The 17,476-nt window shown below is 40.8% G+C and overlaps 1 protein-coding gene across 1 annotated transcript in view; it reads right to left on the bottom strand.

The window, feature by feature from the left end:
- Positions 1-17,476, bottom strand: part of LOC308078346 (phosphatidylinositol 4-phosphate 5-kinase-like protein 1) — a 17,909-nt gene continuing 433 nt past the window's right edge. The window contains exons 2-10 of the mRNA XM_080419471.1: positions 15,755-15,973; positions 9,138-9,188; positions 8,268-8,422; positions 6,989-7,113; positions 5,664-5,695; positions 5,519-5,574; positions 4,075-4,187; positions 3,073-3,235; positions 1-2,631 (exon numbers count right to left, since the gene is read on the bottom strand). Of these exons, the coding sequence (XP_080275597.1) occupies positions 2,241-2,631; positions 3,073-3,235; positions 4,075-4,187; positions 5,519-5,574; positions 5,664-5,695; positions 6,989-7,113; positions 8,268-8,422; positions 9,138-9,188; positions 15,755-15,973 (1,305 nt within the window). The 3' untranslated portion in view covers positions 1-2,240. The remainder of the gene's footprint in view (positions 2,632-3,072; positions 3,236-4,074; positions 4,188-5,518; positions 5,575-5,663; positions 5,696-6,988; positions 7,114-8,267; positions 8,423-9,137; positions 9,189-15,754; positions 15,974-17,476) is intronic.

The following is a 17,476-nucleotide window of genomic DNA, read 5'->3' on the forward strand; positions in this document are numbered from 1 at the left end:
TTCACAGATATAAGGCACAAACAAGCATTTATTGGCAGACAATTTGAAGTATTTTTGTACAGTATGTCTCATAAAATGGTGCCTCTTAATATGAAGAAAATTATATTAATTTATTAATAAATCAGAAGCAAATGAATTAGATTTAATGACATAGCATTTCTTGACCAGATGTGGATTGAGAGTTTCTTCTGATGAAGGGCACTTCGGGGAAGGATTCAAGTTTCTTCAACCAAAAACACAAAGAGCAGTCCCAAAAGAATGAGTTCAAATGAAACAAACTCTTAGTATTAGGTACAAATAATGCATTTTAAGGCCATTATCAATTTATGGTGAAAAGGCAATCTGCTATAAGACAATAGCAGACTTAAAGAACAGCATACAGTCGCTCTGCCCCATTGAGAAGGGAAGTTCCATCTCTGGAACTTTATGGTAGAATGGCTTGTTGGCGTGCCTTTTTTCGGAATAGCAAAACATGGCTGATACCACTTTGGCAGCATCGTCTTAGTAGCACATGCGTAGAATTCTTCCTCTTCATTGGCAGCAGCGTTAAGAGGCCAACTTTATGTCTGTCATGACTTATTTAGGTTCTCAATATAATGAACAGAGACATGAACATGTCAATTGTATGTCTTACTTTTTTCTGTAGTACTTTAAATTAAAGTTTTGAGGGATAGTTGAGTTTATTTATATTTGGTCACACATCCCAAGGCTAAGTTATGTTATATTTCAATAGTTGAAAAACGTTTTTAAATCGGCACTATTGTTACTGAGAAATGTCCACTGGAATTTAGCACGTTGTAGCAATGCTAACGGAAATGAAAGCTGAGTAAAAAAATGCCTTTATTTTACCCCCTCCCCCCCAACTAGCTATTCACTCACCTCGGCCTCTCACAGTCAAGAGTTCCACCACTTTACCAAATTCCAATTCAACTCCCGGTTATATGTTACATTAAAACACAAAATAAGTGATCACAGACACAGTCGGAAGTGATGGAAAGTCAGCATCAATGTTGAGGAAGGAACCTATACGCTACTAAGACAAAGCTGAAAAAATGCTGGCCATGTTCGCAAAAGAAAGAGAGAAAAAAAGGCCTACTGGCTGTAAACGTTTCCATTTTTTCAACAGAGCAGTGGTGCCATAGATAATGGGATAAGCACTATCCCATGTCCCAAGCATAAATAATTTCCCCATGGGGATTGATAAAGGTAATTTTATATGTTCTCAAAGTCTCATGTACTTTGCCTGCTGCCCAGTGGGATGTTTGTATTTAACATCGTATACGTGTTTGTATTTGGGTCACGGCTCCCTCCCATACATCGTTGCTTTTCGGGCAGAAACCTTGTATCTCCATATTTCACATGTGTAAGTTTTCATGTAAATTAAAGCCCTACTTTGTTGTACAACACTGTCACACTAAAGTAGTGAAGATAGCCGATCTACAATCTGCAGATCTGCTATTTTCGAAACATTTTAAAAGTCAAAGTTAGTGGCTAAGTGTCTGTGGGTTTTATGAATGCTGAACCAATGAAAAGTATTAACAGGAGCTTGTGACTAACGAATAACTACATAGAACACCGAAGTCTGACGTAACTGCCGCTAGAGGGCGTGTTCCGCTGGTGCGTGGCTTTATCTTTTGTGTGGAAATCCCCATTGGGGAATCTTAGATCACGTCATATAAGAACTGTGTTCCAAACATAAACACACCACTCCGGTATTTTTGTCAGGGGGGTGGCTCTGCATCGTTTATGATATTCATTCATATTTGATACAGCCTGTTTCTGGCGAAAATGGAATTAATTCTGCCTTAAAAGTCTTAAGAACTACACTTCCGGGGTCTGAAATCACTGTCCCTACGGCAGCCGCGTTCATGGGAAATGTAGTCTTAGGGTCGTTTGACTCGTTTCTAGCGTTTATTGTGTTACTCTTTGGGTAAATGTGTACATTTCCACCTTCAGTCGATGCTTCATATCCATACGAGTAAAATTGCCGGGGTGGTGCGTTTATTTTTCGAACACAGTTCTTATATGACGTGATCTAAGATTCCCCAATGGGGATTTCAACACAAAAAATAAAGCCACAAACCAGCGGAACAGCTCGCTCTAGTGGCAGTGAACGTAAGGACTTCAGTGCTCTTTTGGATCCATTGGAACACAGGTTCTTACTTTATTTTTTTCATTACAGTTTTGGACATACAAGGTTTCGGCACCCCCCCACCCCTGACCAGCGACGATTACAGGCCTTACTGGGTGTTGTCCCGTACCCACTGGCAGAGCCGGAGACAGTACGCCGGGGGACTAACGGTGGAGAAGGACTGGCCCGGGTGCCTCAGCCTCTTCCACCAATGCTCCAAGCGCTTCTTGAAGCCGTAAACCGTGAAGATGTCGATGATGCCGACGAAGTAGCGCTGCTCGGGCCCGTCGATGACGTGCAGCGGGTTCTTGAAGTTGGGCAGCAGGCGTCGGTTCTGGGCCCGGAAGTCCTCGAGCGAGGCCGGGTCGCCGCTGCCGCTGGGCTCGTTTTCGCCCCAGGGTCTTCTCAGGCAGCAGCTGTCCGTTTCCGACAACGGCGGGGCGGAGGAGTCGTCTCCGGCGGTGACGCCCGCGTGGATGGGACTGCCTGGGTTTACGGATCTGAAAAGTCAAACACAGGGTGGAACAGGGGCGTCGTTTGGGGTCTCAGGGGGGTGGCAGTTGCCACCCTCTAGTGTTCACGTTTAACCTCAAATTCTGTTCTGTTATGCATATCTTCCCCAATTATGAACAGTTTTTTGCAGATTAATCTGATTTCAATCAATGCTGAGTGCATCTCAATCCATGGCCGTCCATGACACATGTTATAGACACATTAGACACATAGACACAATGCAACAATGCATTTATCAACCACTTTCAACCTGGCATCCCTGTTTAAAACATTATTCACAAACATTTTCACCCCAACCCCATTTTTTTTTTACATTTTGGAAAAAATCTTGAAAGTGTGAGAACTACTGATTTAGTAGGTGTTTGTAGAATCGGCCTCAGGTCTTAATGGGTTAAAATCAAAAATGACTTGACAATACTGGTACCTACTTTTTGGTTCTGACGATGAGAGTGGCGAGGGAGAGACCCTGCTGCCGCTCGTCATAGTGCAGCGGCTGCTGAGCCACCAGGAGGCTGTAGTCCAACACGTTGAGTCTCTGCAGGAACTGTGTGTCTATCTCCACCTGACGCAGGAGCCACGCACGCTGCTGGTCTGCACACCCACACACACACGCACACACACACACACACACACACACACGCACGCGCACGCGCACACGCACACGCACACGCACACGCACACACGCACACACACACACACACACAGACAGATGAGGTCAGATCTCGGTCAATCGGTCAATAGCTAGAAATAATTGATTTGTGACTGAGGAGTAGGGTTGCCAATCGTCACTTGAAAAGAATGGTCCCTATTATTGCCGAGCTTGTAGATCGGCAAGCGTGACACACACGCGCAGCCAAACATAAAATGACTTGTCTTAGTTCTACTGGATCTCTTCTCTACTAGTCCCGACTCCCTAGGGCTTTCACCAACTAGCCGACTAGTCGACTAGTAAAACCACTTGTCGACCATGTTGTTGTTTTTTTCTTTTTCGCATTGTTTTAATGCCATTACTACAGTATTATCATTATCCTCGTGCCTTTATTTTGATCAAAAGGGGTCAAAAGTATGCCCAATAATAGCCTATTATTGGGCAATAACCTCCCTTTAAGTATCCTTGGAGAGACGCTGCTGTGCTGCTGTGCCAGAAGCGCTTCCCTTAAAACGGCATAAATATATATATATATTTTTTATAGGTAAACATCAAGTAGTCGACTATACACTGGGTAAGATTAGTCGACCAGTAATCTCTAGTCGTGAAAGCCCTACTAGTCCCTCCCTAACATTTCAGTCTAGTTTTTATATGTTGACGAAATTGTCAGTATATTTAGTCATAGATTTATTCATCATGGCTTTTTTTTTTTTTTGTCAGTGAAGAAAGTATAGTCGACAAAAAAAATTCGTCAATGAAATTATCACTGGTGTGAACTCACCCAGAATGATGTGTTGTCCTTTGAAGTTGAGGTCTTTCAGAACCACAATGACCTGGCTCCCTTCTGGAGCGGGTTCTGTCCACCGGCTCACCTCACAACCCTTAATGTCATACCTGGAAGAAACAAACTATACTTAAAGGAGCACTTCACGCCTTTTCAACCTATCTTCGTATAATTGGTCCTCACTAATGCTCATTAGAAAATGGCACCGGTTCTGTCGACTGACTCAGAGGAGGGCTGTGGACAGTTCAGAAACCTGCCTACCAGTGACATCATTAGTAGGCAGGTCTGGTCGTTTCAAACAAGATTTCAAACCTTTTTTTAACTTTTAGTGTTTTTTGTTTGTTAATGCAAGATCAATGCCATGGCTTCTATGTCAGCATGCTAACTTTACAGGAAGAGAAAGGCTGTAGTTCCTATTAGCTTGGAATCCCCATCGATGATGGTAGGCAGCCCAACAATGAGACACAGAGTGAGTAAGCTGAAATGGTGCCATCTTATAATGAGCATTAGTGTGACGACCAATTATATGAAGATAAGGTTGAAAATGGTGAAGTGCTCCTTTAATGTCATATCTGAAAGACAGGCAGTATATTAACAACTTATTTACCAACCGTATATACTTTGTTGACCGGGGTCCCCCAGGGGTCTGTACTCCCCCACCCCCCTTATATTCCCTCTACACCATAACTGTTTGCCTAAAATAGCCAATCTACAAGCTTGCAACCCATTGTTAGCTTGTAGATTGGCTTTTTTTGCCAACTGTTAACCCTAACCCTTTTCCCCAAATGTCGCCTATTATGACAGGCTACCCATAATCGGGACACTTAAGGATAAGGATAATTCCTTTTAACAGGACGTTCATGAAAGTCCTTGCGGACTTGTTTCCAATGAGGGCCTGTGAGCAATTAGGGGTTAAGAGTCTTGCTCAGGGACAAATTTCATTTCATCGACACATATGCTGGCATGGCCTGGAATCGTACCTGGGGCAACCAGGGCCTCTGGCTCCCTAGGCGGGCTCACTAACCACTCAGCTATGGCCGCCCCCAAAACTTAACCTGGTTCTCAGCCTTTTCTTATCTCATGAAGAGTACAACGTGGAAAACTACAGCTGAAAGTGTCCATAGGGCAGGAATTCCCTTGTATGTACAAGGAATCTGTCATTACGATGCATTGCGAGCTTGTAGATCTACTATTTGTGCTATTTTAGAAACATTTTGAAAGTTAAAGTGAGTTGGGCCTATTGTGTGTCTGTGGGTTCTGTAAATATTAAATCAATTCATAAATACTGAACCAATGAAAGGTATTGTGACAAAATAACAACATTTGATCCAATGGAACACAGGTTCTGTTTTCCATTTCCTGAAAAGTAACGATGTTAAAGTTTCCACACGACTGTGACGATATAGCAGATAGCACACTTTAGGAGATAAGGTTAGCTTACCTGGCATTGATTCTCTCATCTGGATAGAAGACACTTTGCATGACAATAAAATATTTCTGCAAAGGAAAGACGGTGTGCGTTATAAAACATGGTCAACAACCACGGTCCACTTAAAACACACACAAAACTAAAATGTCAACAGTACCTGTTGGCGGGAAATAGTGATCCTGTGAACACCTTGAGAATAAACATAGGAGACATTTTCACACGTTAAAAGCAGTTGACATTAAAGTCAGGCTGAATTCAGAGAGAAATGTTATCAGTGGTGACAAAGTACTCAATCCCAGTAAAACTGTTTTAACATTCCAAATGTAAATACAGCAATGCATTGTTATTAAACGGAAAATCGCTGCTAAAACCTTGTATCTCCATTATTTCAACCTTTTTTCGTAAATGAATGCCCTACTTCATCATATTAGAGCAGGGGTGGGCAAGATTTATTTCCAAGGGGCCATACTGACTTCGATAAAGTGAGAGCCACACAATTGAATGAAACTTGAAACACATAGTGCTGAATTATGTTAAAACTGCATGAATTTGACATGCCAGTCTACTTAACAATAAGGTACTTGCTTTCACAACAATAATTTTCAGTTACAAAATGTTGTAACTGAAAATTGTTCATTTGTATTTGTTTACAGCTGTACTGTACTGTATCACCCTGGTGTACTCTGGCCTTACGATAAAAAGATTACTTAAAACAATCCACGTCAATGCCGTATCAGCTTTTAAATTAGCCTATAAATGTATACAGTATCCAATCTGATATGCACCACTCCATAGGTCACTGATAAAACACAGTGCATTATGTTATAAATATGGACTCAAGGTTGACTGTTTCACTGTTACATTATAAACATAAAACATTTGAGTGCATATAGATGGAGGAATGCAAGTAGTAGGTATAGTACTAAAATGGTAAATATGAATTACTATTAATTGAGGTCAAGTTAAATATTTTTTTCTCCAAACCATACGGCAGCCTTTTAGAATGTACGTTTTTGGTGGGGGTAATTTTTTCCTTCTTTGAGTACTTGGCGGGTCGGATTAAGATGGTCAAAGGGCCAGGTCCGGCCCCCGGGCCGTATGTTGCCCATGTGTGTATTAGAGTGTCACACAAAAGTAGTGAAAGTAGCCGATCTACAAGCTCACATCGCGTGACAACGCGATGTGAGCTTGTAGATCGGCTATTTTCACTATTCTTAAATGTTTTAGAAATAATAATCAAAAAGAAACGGTTTTGGACATACAAGCTTTCCACTCCACAGCAACTAAATGTACTTCGTAATTTGCACTTTGGAATACTTGAGTATTAACTTGAGTATAACACTTTGCCCACCACTGGTGTACATTTGTGCGTGCATGTGCACACATCAAAAGTGTGAGTGTGTACACGTGTGTGTACACGTGTGTGTGTGTGTGTGTGTGTGTGTGTGTGTGTGTGTGCGCGTGGGTGTGTGTGTCGGGTACCCAGGAACTTGACCAGCAGCGAGTGGGGGTAGTTCCTCAGGTGCTCCACATAGATGTGCAGGTTGGACAGCAGGAAGTGGATCTCTCGCTTGTTCTGGGTCTTCAGAAAGAAGCGCTTATCATTCCTAGAGGACACACGCGCACGCACGCACGCACACGCCCACACACGCGTACGCACACGCACACACACACACACACACACACACACACACACACACACACACACACACACACACACACACACACACACACACACACACACACACACACACACGTCTTGGTCTAGTTCCACATTCAGGGATAAAAGCAAAAACAAATCTCACAACTGGAATGTTGTTTTAGGCCAAGCACCAATCTGTGATTTGTGGAAAAGGTGTGAAAGGAGTACTCCACGTTAGTGCTGTGTTGTAAACAATCAGCACAGTGTTGAATGATTATTAGTTATTATAATTATAAATCTATGGTCCTACTCTTCTATATTCAGCCAACCAGTTGAAGAAATTGCAGATCGGGGCTTTAACCTTTGCATTCATGACATATCTGAGACCATTAAAAGGTCCAGAAAGAGAAGGATGAGGCTGACTGGGCACTGTGTCAGGCACCCGGAACTGATGGCGAGCAAACTGACACTGTTGGAGCCAAGCCAACCCAGGGCACAGCTTGGAAGGGGAAGAGGCGCACCTCCTAAATGCACTGTGGCCTGACAGCGGAGCTAGCAATACTGCAGGGCTCAAGACCCTGATGCTACACAGGAGGGTGTGGAGGGCAGCGATTCAGGACTCCCGAGTTGGTGTTGACAAGCCGGACTCTCGACAACTTTAATCAACACAGTGTTAATTTTGACAGCAAATTTTGATTTAGTTTTAGTCATAGTCTTTTGAATAAAATTTCATTTAGTTTTAGACATATTTAAGTAACCTGAAAAGGTTTTAGTTTTTAGTCAACTAAATCTACAGTTGATGTAGTCGACTAAAATGTATTTAAGGCATTGTGAGCTTGTAGATCGGCTATTTCCGGAGCGCGCCACCCATGTGCAACAAGCATAAAATGCCTCGTCTTAGTTCTACTTGATCTCCCTAACATGTTCCTCTAGTTTTTATTTTGTTGATTAAATTGATTATATTTATTCAGTTTTAGTCATCATAGCTTAGTTTTTATTTAGTTCTTATTTGGTTTTTATTTAGTTTTCGTCAGTGAAAAAAGGCTGACAAACATTTTTCATCATAGCTTTAGTCGACGAAGTTAACACTGCATGGATGCACATTTCAGAAGAACTCACGTCAGAAAGAAGTCGGCCTTGCTCTTGGAGTTGCTGATGAACTGGAGGTAGCATTGTTCAGAGCACAGGGACTCCTGGTAGGTGTTCTCTGAGATCCCTAAGGAGCTGCGCAGGTTGGCGAATACCTTACCTGCAAACGTCTTCATCCTAAAATCCTACACTCACACACGCACACACAAAATATAGTTTTATCTAATCCATACATGGGCAACTGGCGGACCGGGGGCCACATGCGGCCATGCGCCCCGCAGGTTAATATTGGAATACTGATATATTATTGATTTCAGCTGTTACAATTCCAAACATGACCCGCTTTAATTACTTCTGTCTATATTAGTAGCTTATTGACTAGTATTAAAATTCTATTGTCTTTTTTATGTCCAATGTATTCGTATTTAAGTTCATAAAGCTAACATAAGTATAACTAAATGCATTTGAAATTAAATGAAAATTTACCTCTCCACTGCAAAAAAAAAAGCGAAAAATACGGAGGTGTCTACCCGACAGTGCAATGTGGCCCTAGTCTGGAGTGAATGTGGAAATATAGTGGCCCTCTCCATCATCAAAGTTGCCCACCCCTGATCTAATCTATCTATATATATAATAATACATCCTATAAATTGTTGATTTTTTTTTTACATAGTTAACCTCTACCTCGGGTAACCAAAGGTGTCAAGTAAATGTAGTGCAGTAAAAAAGTACTTTTGCCTAAAAAATGCAGTGGAGAGGTATAAAGTCTCAGAAAAGTACAGTACTTGAGTAATTGTACTTAGTTACTTTCCACCACTGTTAAGACCTTACTTAAGAAATGTGCTAATGTCAGTGTATGCTCACCAAAGGCCCCAGAGTGATGTAGAGGTTTAGACTTACCTGGTGTATTTGAGTAATTTCTGATCGGAAATCATCATCTGAATGTTCATTCTGGGAAAAAAAGAAGAGGAAAAGAATGCTGTAAATAAATGATAATTTGCTTTGTAAAAGAAAGAAAGAAAGAAAGAAAGAAAGAAAGAAAGAAAGAAAGAAAGAAAGAGAGAAAGAAAAAATCAAACAACAAACAACAAACCAAACAAGATGAGTTGAAATAGCGGCACTTCAAAATAAAGACACATGCTGTCCATTCTTGCTCCAATTCCAACACTTGTGGTGCACAGTTAGTATAATATGCTTACCTGCCCTTGTGGAAAGACATGGCCTATGTTGTACAAGCAAAAAGGTGTCTAAAGTTGCGGCTCTCTGAACACAAAACTGTAGTGCGTACAGGAAATGTTGAATATGCCATGACAAAACATCTTCCCAATCCATCCTTTGTTTTGTTGGTGTAGTAACAGGTTACTGCCCCTAGATGGGGTAACATCCCTAAGTTGTTCTCTCAAAAGGAGATGTTTTGATTACACAAAATTAACAGCATGCAGCCACAGGGACCTAATGATGACTTATCATATAACCCTTCTAAACAGGAGCAGTGGTGTAAAGTAACTAAGTACATTTACTCAAGTACTGTACTTAAGTACAATTTTGAGGTACTTTTACTTTACTGGAGTGTTTCCAATGGTCTATACTTTTACTTCTACTCCACTACATCTCAGAGGAAAATATTGTACTTTTACTCCACTACAATTATTTGAAAACTTTAGTTACTAGTTACTTTGCAGATATTAATTATTACATTATAAAACATACATTAACCACTTTAGCTCTGTTTTATAACTAGGCTCTTTGAAAATAGCCGATCTACAAGCTCACAACGCGGCGCATCGCGACGCGTTGAGCTTGTAGATCTGCTATTTTCAAACATTTCAGTACTTTTACTTTTGGTACTTTAGGTACATTTTGATGGCAATACTTTTGTCTTTTACTCAAGTAAAATTTTGAATTCCGGACTTTTGCTTGTAACAGAGGACTTCTATGTTGCAGTATTGATACTTTTACTTAAGTAAAACAGTACTTTTAACACCACTGCAGGGACCTAATGATGACTTATCATATCAACCCTTCTAAACAGGAGTAATCCGTTTTGACAAGTACTGTTTGTTTTATGTATTTTTTGTTGCCCTTATGCACCAGGGACATCAACACTCTCACAAAACCCACACAATCCAAGTTGTAAGCCTTGATGAATTATTTGGCTTCGGTGTTTTAATAACACAGACAGTATGATACATCATTTCTCTCTAGGGCTGTCACAAATACAAATTTAAGTTGACGATTAAGTGTCACAAAAATAATTGCGATTAACGATTTTATTGTGTGTTTGGCATTGAACATTGCAACATATGAATAAGATAAAACATTCTGTTTGCCTTTTAGGCTTCGTAATCAAAAATCACAGGGCAGATATGACAAATAACTTAAATATGCAAAGAAAGTATTAACATATTTAATATGTATTTACATTTTATAGATGTAAAAATAGCAGAAATAGCTGATCTACAAGCTTACAACGCGTCAAGAAGTGACGCGTTGTGAGCTTGTAGATCTGCTATTTCTGTTTTTTTTTATATTTGAAAATGTGTGAAATGTTTTCAACATGGAAACGATGATGACGATTACGCAAAAATAATTGCGATTATCTCAAATAATTGCGATTAGACGATTATGTAATAATTGTGACAGGCCTCTCTCTCTCTCTCTCTCTCTCTCTCTCTCTCTCTCTCTCTCTCTCTCTCTCTCTCTCTCTCTCTCTCTCTCTCTCTCTCTCTCTCTCTCTCTCTCTCTCTCTCTCTCTCTCTCTCTCTCTCTGGTGCAGGCAGCGAAAAGCAAGACAAGTTTCAGATTGTAGCCTTTGATTAACTGATAAACTAAATTGACACAATGAATTTAACACCCAGGCTTCTGTTTAGCATTACGTGCGGGATGGGGAGCTGGTGGCGTTATAGAATTTATAGAATGCCAATCTGTTCAAAATCGTTTCTGTTCTATCTAATTGTATTTGCACCGTAGAGTGTTTCACTTAAGTTCACACAGCAGCGAGTCTGTTGCTGTCATTAGGATCTGGTCAACAGTTGTTCCAAGGTCTATTTTCCACTTCACTATTCTCTTTTTGGCTGGTTAAGCATTAGCATTGATGTTGTCTATAAGTGTAACATGCGTGTACATAGAACATGACCATTCAAGGACAGCATCTCTGTTAGAGTGGACAGCTACAGTATAAGGATATGGTCTGAGCTTGGTGCTCTGCGTGCTTTTGCCCTTCTGGAGCTCGAGGGGTGTGGTGCCCAGGCCAGGAGGCCTGTGCTATGTTGCTAATGTTTCTATGCTCGAATATTCTTCAATAAATTGTCTACACTCCACCCTATACCTTTAAATCAACTGTATGCTATAACGCTGACATAGAAAATGACAATGATATTGGACTCTGAACAAATGATCCATCTTTTTGTGCTCGCTTAGAGTGTAATACCCCAATTTTGTCTTTGTCTTATGTGTTGTGTTTTGGTCTGGTTGATATTTAGTTTTTCAGTGTTTTTGTTAATTGTTTTTTTTATTGTGTGTACTGTGTTTATAGTATATTGTACTGCTGTCTTTAGGGACCTCCTCGAAAAAGAGATGCTGCATCTCAAGGGGGTATTCCTAATCAAGAATTTCAACCCACAACACACTCTGAGCTGTTTGTTTGACGAATTTCAGAGGAAGTGCGACCGCTTTGCATCTCGAAAAAACTCAAATGGTCCGTTTCCAAAAGAGGGTTTTCATCGTCCATTACAACAGTTCTCAAAGTGGGTTCCGGGGGACCCCCAAGGGTCCTCGAGAGGGTTCCGTGGGGGTCCTCTCCAAAATGTGTTCACATAGCATCAGAATCAGTTTAATTACTTTAACCCTATATACTTTGGCTTTATACACGCCCCCTTCCTATACAAACCCATTGTAACTTCAAAATCCATGATAGATTCATCAAATACACCTGTCCTTGGTTCTGGTGACTTATACTGCCCTCCTAATATGTGAAGGGGCTATGTTTTTTCCATAACTTTTTTCATTAATTGCATTGTATTTTTTTTATTGTATTGTATTTTTATTTTATTTTCAAAATATACAATATAAATGAAAAAAGTAATTGACAAAACACGGCCCCCTCACACATAAGAAGGACAATATCAGTCACCAGAACCAAGGACGGGTGTTTTCATTGAATCTAACATGGTTAAATGGAGTTACAATGGGTTTGTATAGGAAGGGGGAGTGTCTGATAAAATGAATATCAAATATCTAAATACTGAATCAAGCAACTTAAAAACTGTCCGGGGTGCACCCAAAAGCCTGAGTAGACGATAAAACGAAAGTGAAATCCCTTTAAGCGTGAAAAGTTTGGGGAAATTGTGGATATTTCTTTAATATTTTAACAACACAAATCATGTATGGGGGTTCCTGGCACAAACTCTTTTCAGATGAGGGTTCAAGTACATATTTATTTGTGGGTCTTTGACGTGAAAACATTTGAGAACGACTGCATTACAACAACCGATAAATGGAGGTAGAACTGTGTGGGCCAGAGCTTCCCACACTGACGTGAAAGACTGAATTGAGGGCGCGTTACGGAATGCAAAAATAACACAACATTGTCCATTGTGAATGTGTCATTGGAAACAACCACAAAATTAGGGAAGCATGCTTTTTACCAGTTGTGGAATGCATGCTCCCGTGTGTGTGTGTGTGTGTGTGTGTGTGTGTGTGTGTGTGTGTGTGTGTGTGTGTGTGTGTGTGTGTGTGTGTGTGTGTGTGTGTGTGTGTGTGTGTGTGTGTGTGTGTGTGTGTGTGTGTGTTTGTTTTGACTGTCAAAGTGCTGAGTCATCGGGCAGTGGATTAGGGCTGCCCAGTGGCACATGATTCTGTGTCACTGCCCAGTGACAATGACTAACACATGGCCTCTGCTTGTGTAGCTACCGGGTCATGGTACGAGTCCAAATATGGTCCATCATCGTTATCTGTGCTCTGCGATGGAGGAATCAGAACTAGTGGTTCCATTGCAAACAGATCTATAAAAATCACACTTTTAGCACATACATGATCACAAACTAACAGTGGTGTAAAGTAACTAAGTACTTCCAGTTTTTTTGTACTTTTACTTCTACTCCACTACAGCTCAGAAGCAAATATTGTACTTTTACTCCATTACAATTCGTTGAAAACTTTAATTACTAGTTACTTTTTAGACTTTGATTATTATCGCAAAACACACAATGCATCGCGATGCGACGCATTGTGAGCTTGTAGATCGGCAATTTTCAAAAGATTTTTTATACATTTTGAACTTGTGAAATGGGACATTATGCACAATGAGTACTTTTACTTTTGTACTATACTAAGTATATTTTGATACCAATACTTTTGTACTTTTACTCAAGTAAATGAGAAATTCCGGACTTTCACTTGTAACAGAGTATTTCTACATTGCAGTATTGATACTTTTACTTAAGTAAAACATGTGAGTACTTTTTCCACCACTGCAAACTAAAAACCCATCTTGACAATATGTATTCTTTTAAAACGGCTCTGGTATCGGGGGTGTCTTTTGGGGTCTCAGAGGGATGGCGCTTGCCACCCTCTAGTTCTAGTGTTCACATTTAATGTCAAATTCAGTTCTTTTATGCATATTTTTTGGCATATTAATCGGATTTCAGATCAATGCTGAGGGCATCTCAATCCATGCCCGTCCATCTATATGTGACATATGACACATGTTAATATAGACATGTGTTTTCTTCTCTGCAACCATGCATTTATCAACCACTTTCAACATGGCATCCACATTTTGGCCATGTCATCATTATTGGGCAAAATACATTCTGATGCATTAAGCAGATGCTCTTATCCAGAGCGACTTACAATAAGCAAAGTAAACGCATAGAATGCAGGGAAGCTAGAATCCCAGGTTGACCAGGAACCTATCAGTCTAAAGTTAACAATACTATTGAAAGAACAATCTGTACACAAACCTAAGTAACAAAAACGTGAGAACACGTGAGCCCAAAATAATATTCTCTGCATGCGTAGCCATGTCTTGGTCAGTTGCTAGCATCAATCGAGGCAGAAGGTGTCAGGAAGTAGAAGGAGAGCGAAGTGAGGTGGAGTCTTAAGAGGCAGTGGTGGAAAGTAACTAAGTACATTTACTTTACATTGAGTATTTCCAATTTCCAATACTTTTACTTCTACTCCACTACATCTCAGAGGCAAATATTGTGCTTTTACTCTACTTCAATTATTTGAAAACTTTAGATAAGAATTACTTTTCAGATGGAAATGATGATATGATGAAACATACATTAACCACTTTAGCCCTATGTTATACATAGGTTATTTGAAAATAGCCGATCTACAAGCTCACAACGCTGCGACGCGCTGTGAGCTTGTAGATCTGCTATTTTCAAACATTCTAGTACTTTTACTTTTGGTACTTTAAGTATATTTTGATGCCAATATTTTTGTACTATAAAATTGAAGCCGATAAATTGGTATTCAGACTCTTTCCTCATTGAATGCGATTAGTATCCTGACCTGAACATGTATTTTGTGTTTAAAGAGCTGGAGAGACGGGATCAAACACTATAGAAATGACTATATCAATACTATCACATTATTAACTTTTCAACAATAATCGAACAACATCACTTGCCGCACCTTTAAAGGGTGGGTATATCCTTTAAGGCAAACCTGCCCAAACATGTTCTTCAGATTGACACGTGTTTAGATGCTCGCAGATGCTTTTTTTTGCTGTTCAAAGCATAGAATGCATAAAAACAATGATTCCAATGTGGATGGGCCACAAATCGGACTTGGGCTGCCTGTCTGAAGTCTGATCATGGCCTAAGTGCCATTGTGGTCGGGCTGCTAAGCCTGATTTACGCTCCGTCTTGCGATGGTGTCACGTGACGAGAACGGCGCACAGCGGCAGTGTTGATTTTGACAGCAAATTTTGATTTAGTTTTAGTCATAGTCTTTTGAATAAAATTCCATTCAGTTTTAGTCATATTTTAGTCATCTGAAAAGTTTTAGTTTCTGTATAGTTTTAGTCGACTAAATATCACAAGATTATAGTCGACTAAATCGACAGTTGATTTAGTCGACTAAAATGTATTGGAGCCTTGAATGGCGTCGTAATGCCTGATTTTACACTTGGTTGCATGCTGAAAATAGCCGATCTACAAGCTTACAACGCGTCGCAGCGCGACGCGTTGTGAGCTTGTAGATCTGCTATTTTCAGAGCGCAACACTCGAGCGCAACCAAACATTAAATGACTTGTCTTTTAGTTCTACTGGATCTCTTCTCCACTAGTCCTAACATTTTAGTGTAGTTTTTATTTGTTGACGACATTGTCAACATATGTAGTCTTAGTTTTAGTCATCATAGCTTAGTTTTTAATTCGTTCTTACTTACCTAGTTTTCGTCAGTGGAAAAAGGCAGTCGACACACATTTTTCGTCATAGTTTCAGCGAGTCGACGAAATCAACGCTGCACAACGGAGTGTGAATCGGGTCTTCGGGCGACTTACCGTAGGCGGGTTGTCGATGGTGTTCTGGACGGCCGCCGAGAGCCCCTCCTTCATCATGCACGTCAGGCCGTGGAAGGCGTGGCGCTGGTCGATCTCGAACACGCCCAGCATCTTCCAGCGCTGTCTCAGGCCGCCCCACCTCCTCCTGGGCTTCCCGGCGCTGCGCTGCCGCTGCCGCCGCCCGGGGTCGTCCCCCGCCGGAGACCCCGCCCTTTCCATCTGCGACCAGACACACATAACATCACATCGTCAGCGTATGTAGAAATTAACTGAATTTTTTTTCTCCTATATCTACGTTTTGATATATCCTAAGGCGGCGATGCTCGTTGGGAACGATGCTGTTGGGAACGCGTGCCACTCCGGTTATGCTATACCCGTTGTACCCATTGTTATGATGATTAACTCATTGACTGCCAATGACGTGTTTTGACGTGTGTTAATCCAAAACTGCACACCGTCAGGGTGTACTGGTGTTTTCAGTGTTTATGATAGATGGCGCTCTTCTCTAACCTCCACCATTTGACTCCCAGTGAAGCAGGAGATCACGTGATCGCAAAAACAGCCACATTCACTGCCATTCTAATGGATTTGGAAACATGCCTTTTTCTCAGCTTTCTGTTCCATTTTTTTGCGTTTTGGCGAAAACAACCTACATTCAACTGCCAATAACTGTGGAACGGATGATCGTGACGTGACGATCACGCCCTGGCCGGGGGCGTAACACCCATTATCATATTGGCATCATATTGATGACATCAGGGATCTCCATATACAGGCATTAAATGGGGCACAGACAGACAGACAGACAGACAGACAGACAGACAGACAGACAGACAGACAGACAGACAGACAGACAGACAGACAGAGATTTATTTTTGCTTCTGGACAACCACAGATCTGACCCAATTCCCAATTGGCACAAAAACATCAGCGGGTCCTTTGCGACACACACGACGAGTTTGAAGACGATCGGACGGTCAGACGGTGCTTGAGATATGCGCGAGACACAAATATATATATATATATACTATAGGCCTGCTGCAAGCTGATATTTAATCAATAAATGCAATGCATCTCTATGCAGTTGAGTATCTCCCACAAGCAGACAATTCCATTAGAGTTCCAGCGGCCAGCGCTGTTAGTCAAAAAAAAGAACACATCTTCACTCACAAGCTACTGGACCTGAAACAGAAATACAAGCCGTCACAAAGGCTTCTTAGTTAAAGGTCATCATAACTCAAAGTGACACATCAACGGAGGATCAATCTTAAAGTGAAACACGTCCATGTGATCAACTTTAAGTGAGGGTGAGCAAGCAAATTGTTCACAAGCAGAGGGAGTTTTCTCTCATCGCTGAATGTTGCAGTGGTTAAAGGGGTAGTTCACTCCAAAAATGAAAAATGTATTATTCGCCCCATGAAGCCTTATATTTATGGACGTGTTTGTGTTTTTTGTCCTGATCCAGAATTAAAAAAATGTCATGAACTGAAGCAAATAGGAGGCCACGCTTAGCAAGAGCAAAACTATATTAAAAACATTTGCTTATAACCCGACAGTAGTAGTCCTTCCTGGATTATACTGTGAGCGTCCATGAATATAAATTTTTACATAGTTCTACCTTGATCTCCTATTTACTTCAATTAATGAAATATTTGAATATTTAATTAGGAATGCAATTGGGGGAGTAATTTTGTGGGTGAACTACCCCCTTTAAGCTAAAAC

The sequence above is a fragment of the Gymnoscopelus braueri genome (assembly GCF_963280865.1).
Source record: "Gymnoscopelus braueri genome assembly, chromosome: 22".
NCBI classification, from domain to species: Eukaryota; Metazoa; Chordata; class Actinopteri; order Myctophiformes; family Myctophidae; genus Gymnoscopelus; species Gymnoscopelus braueri.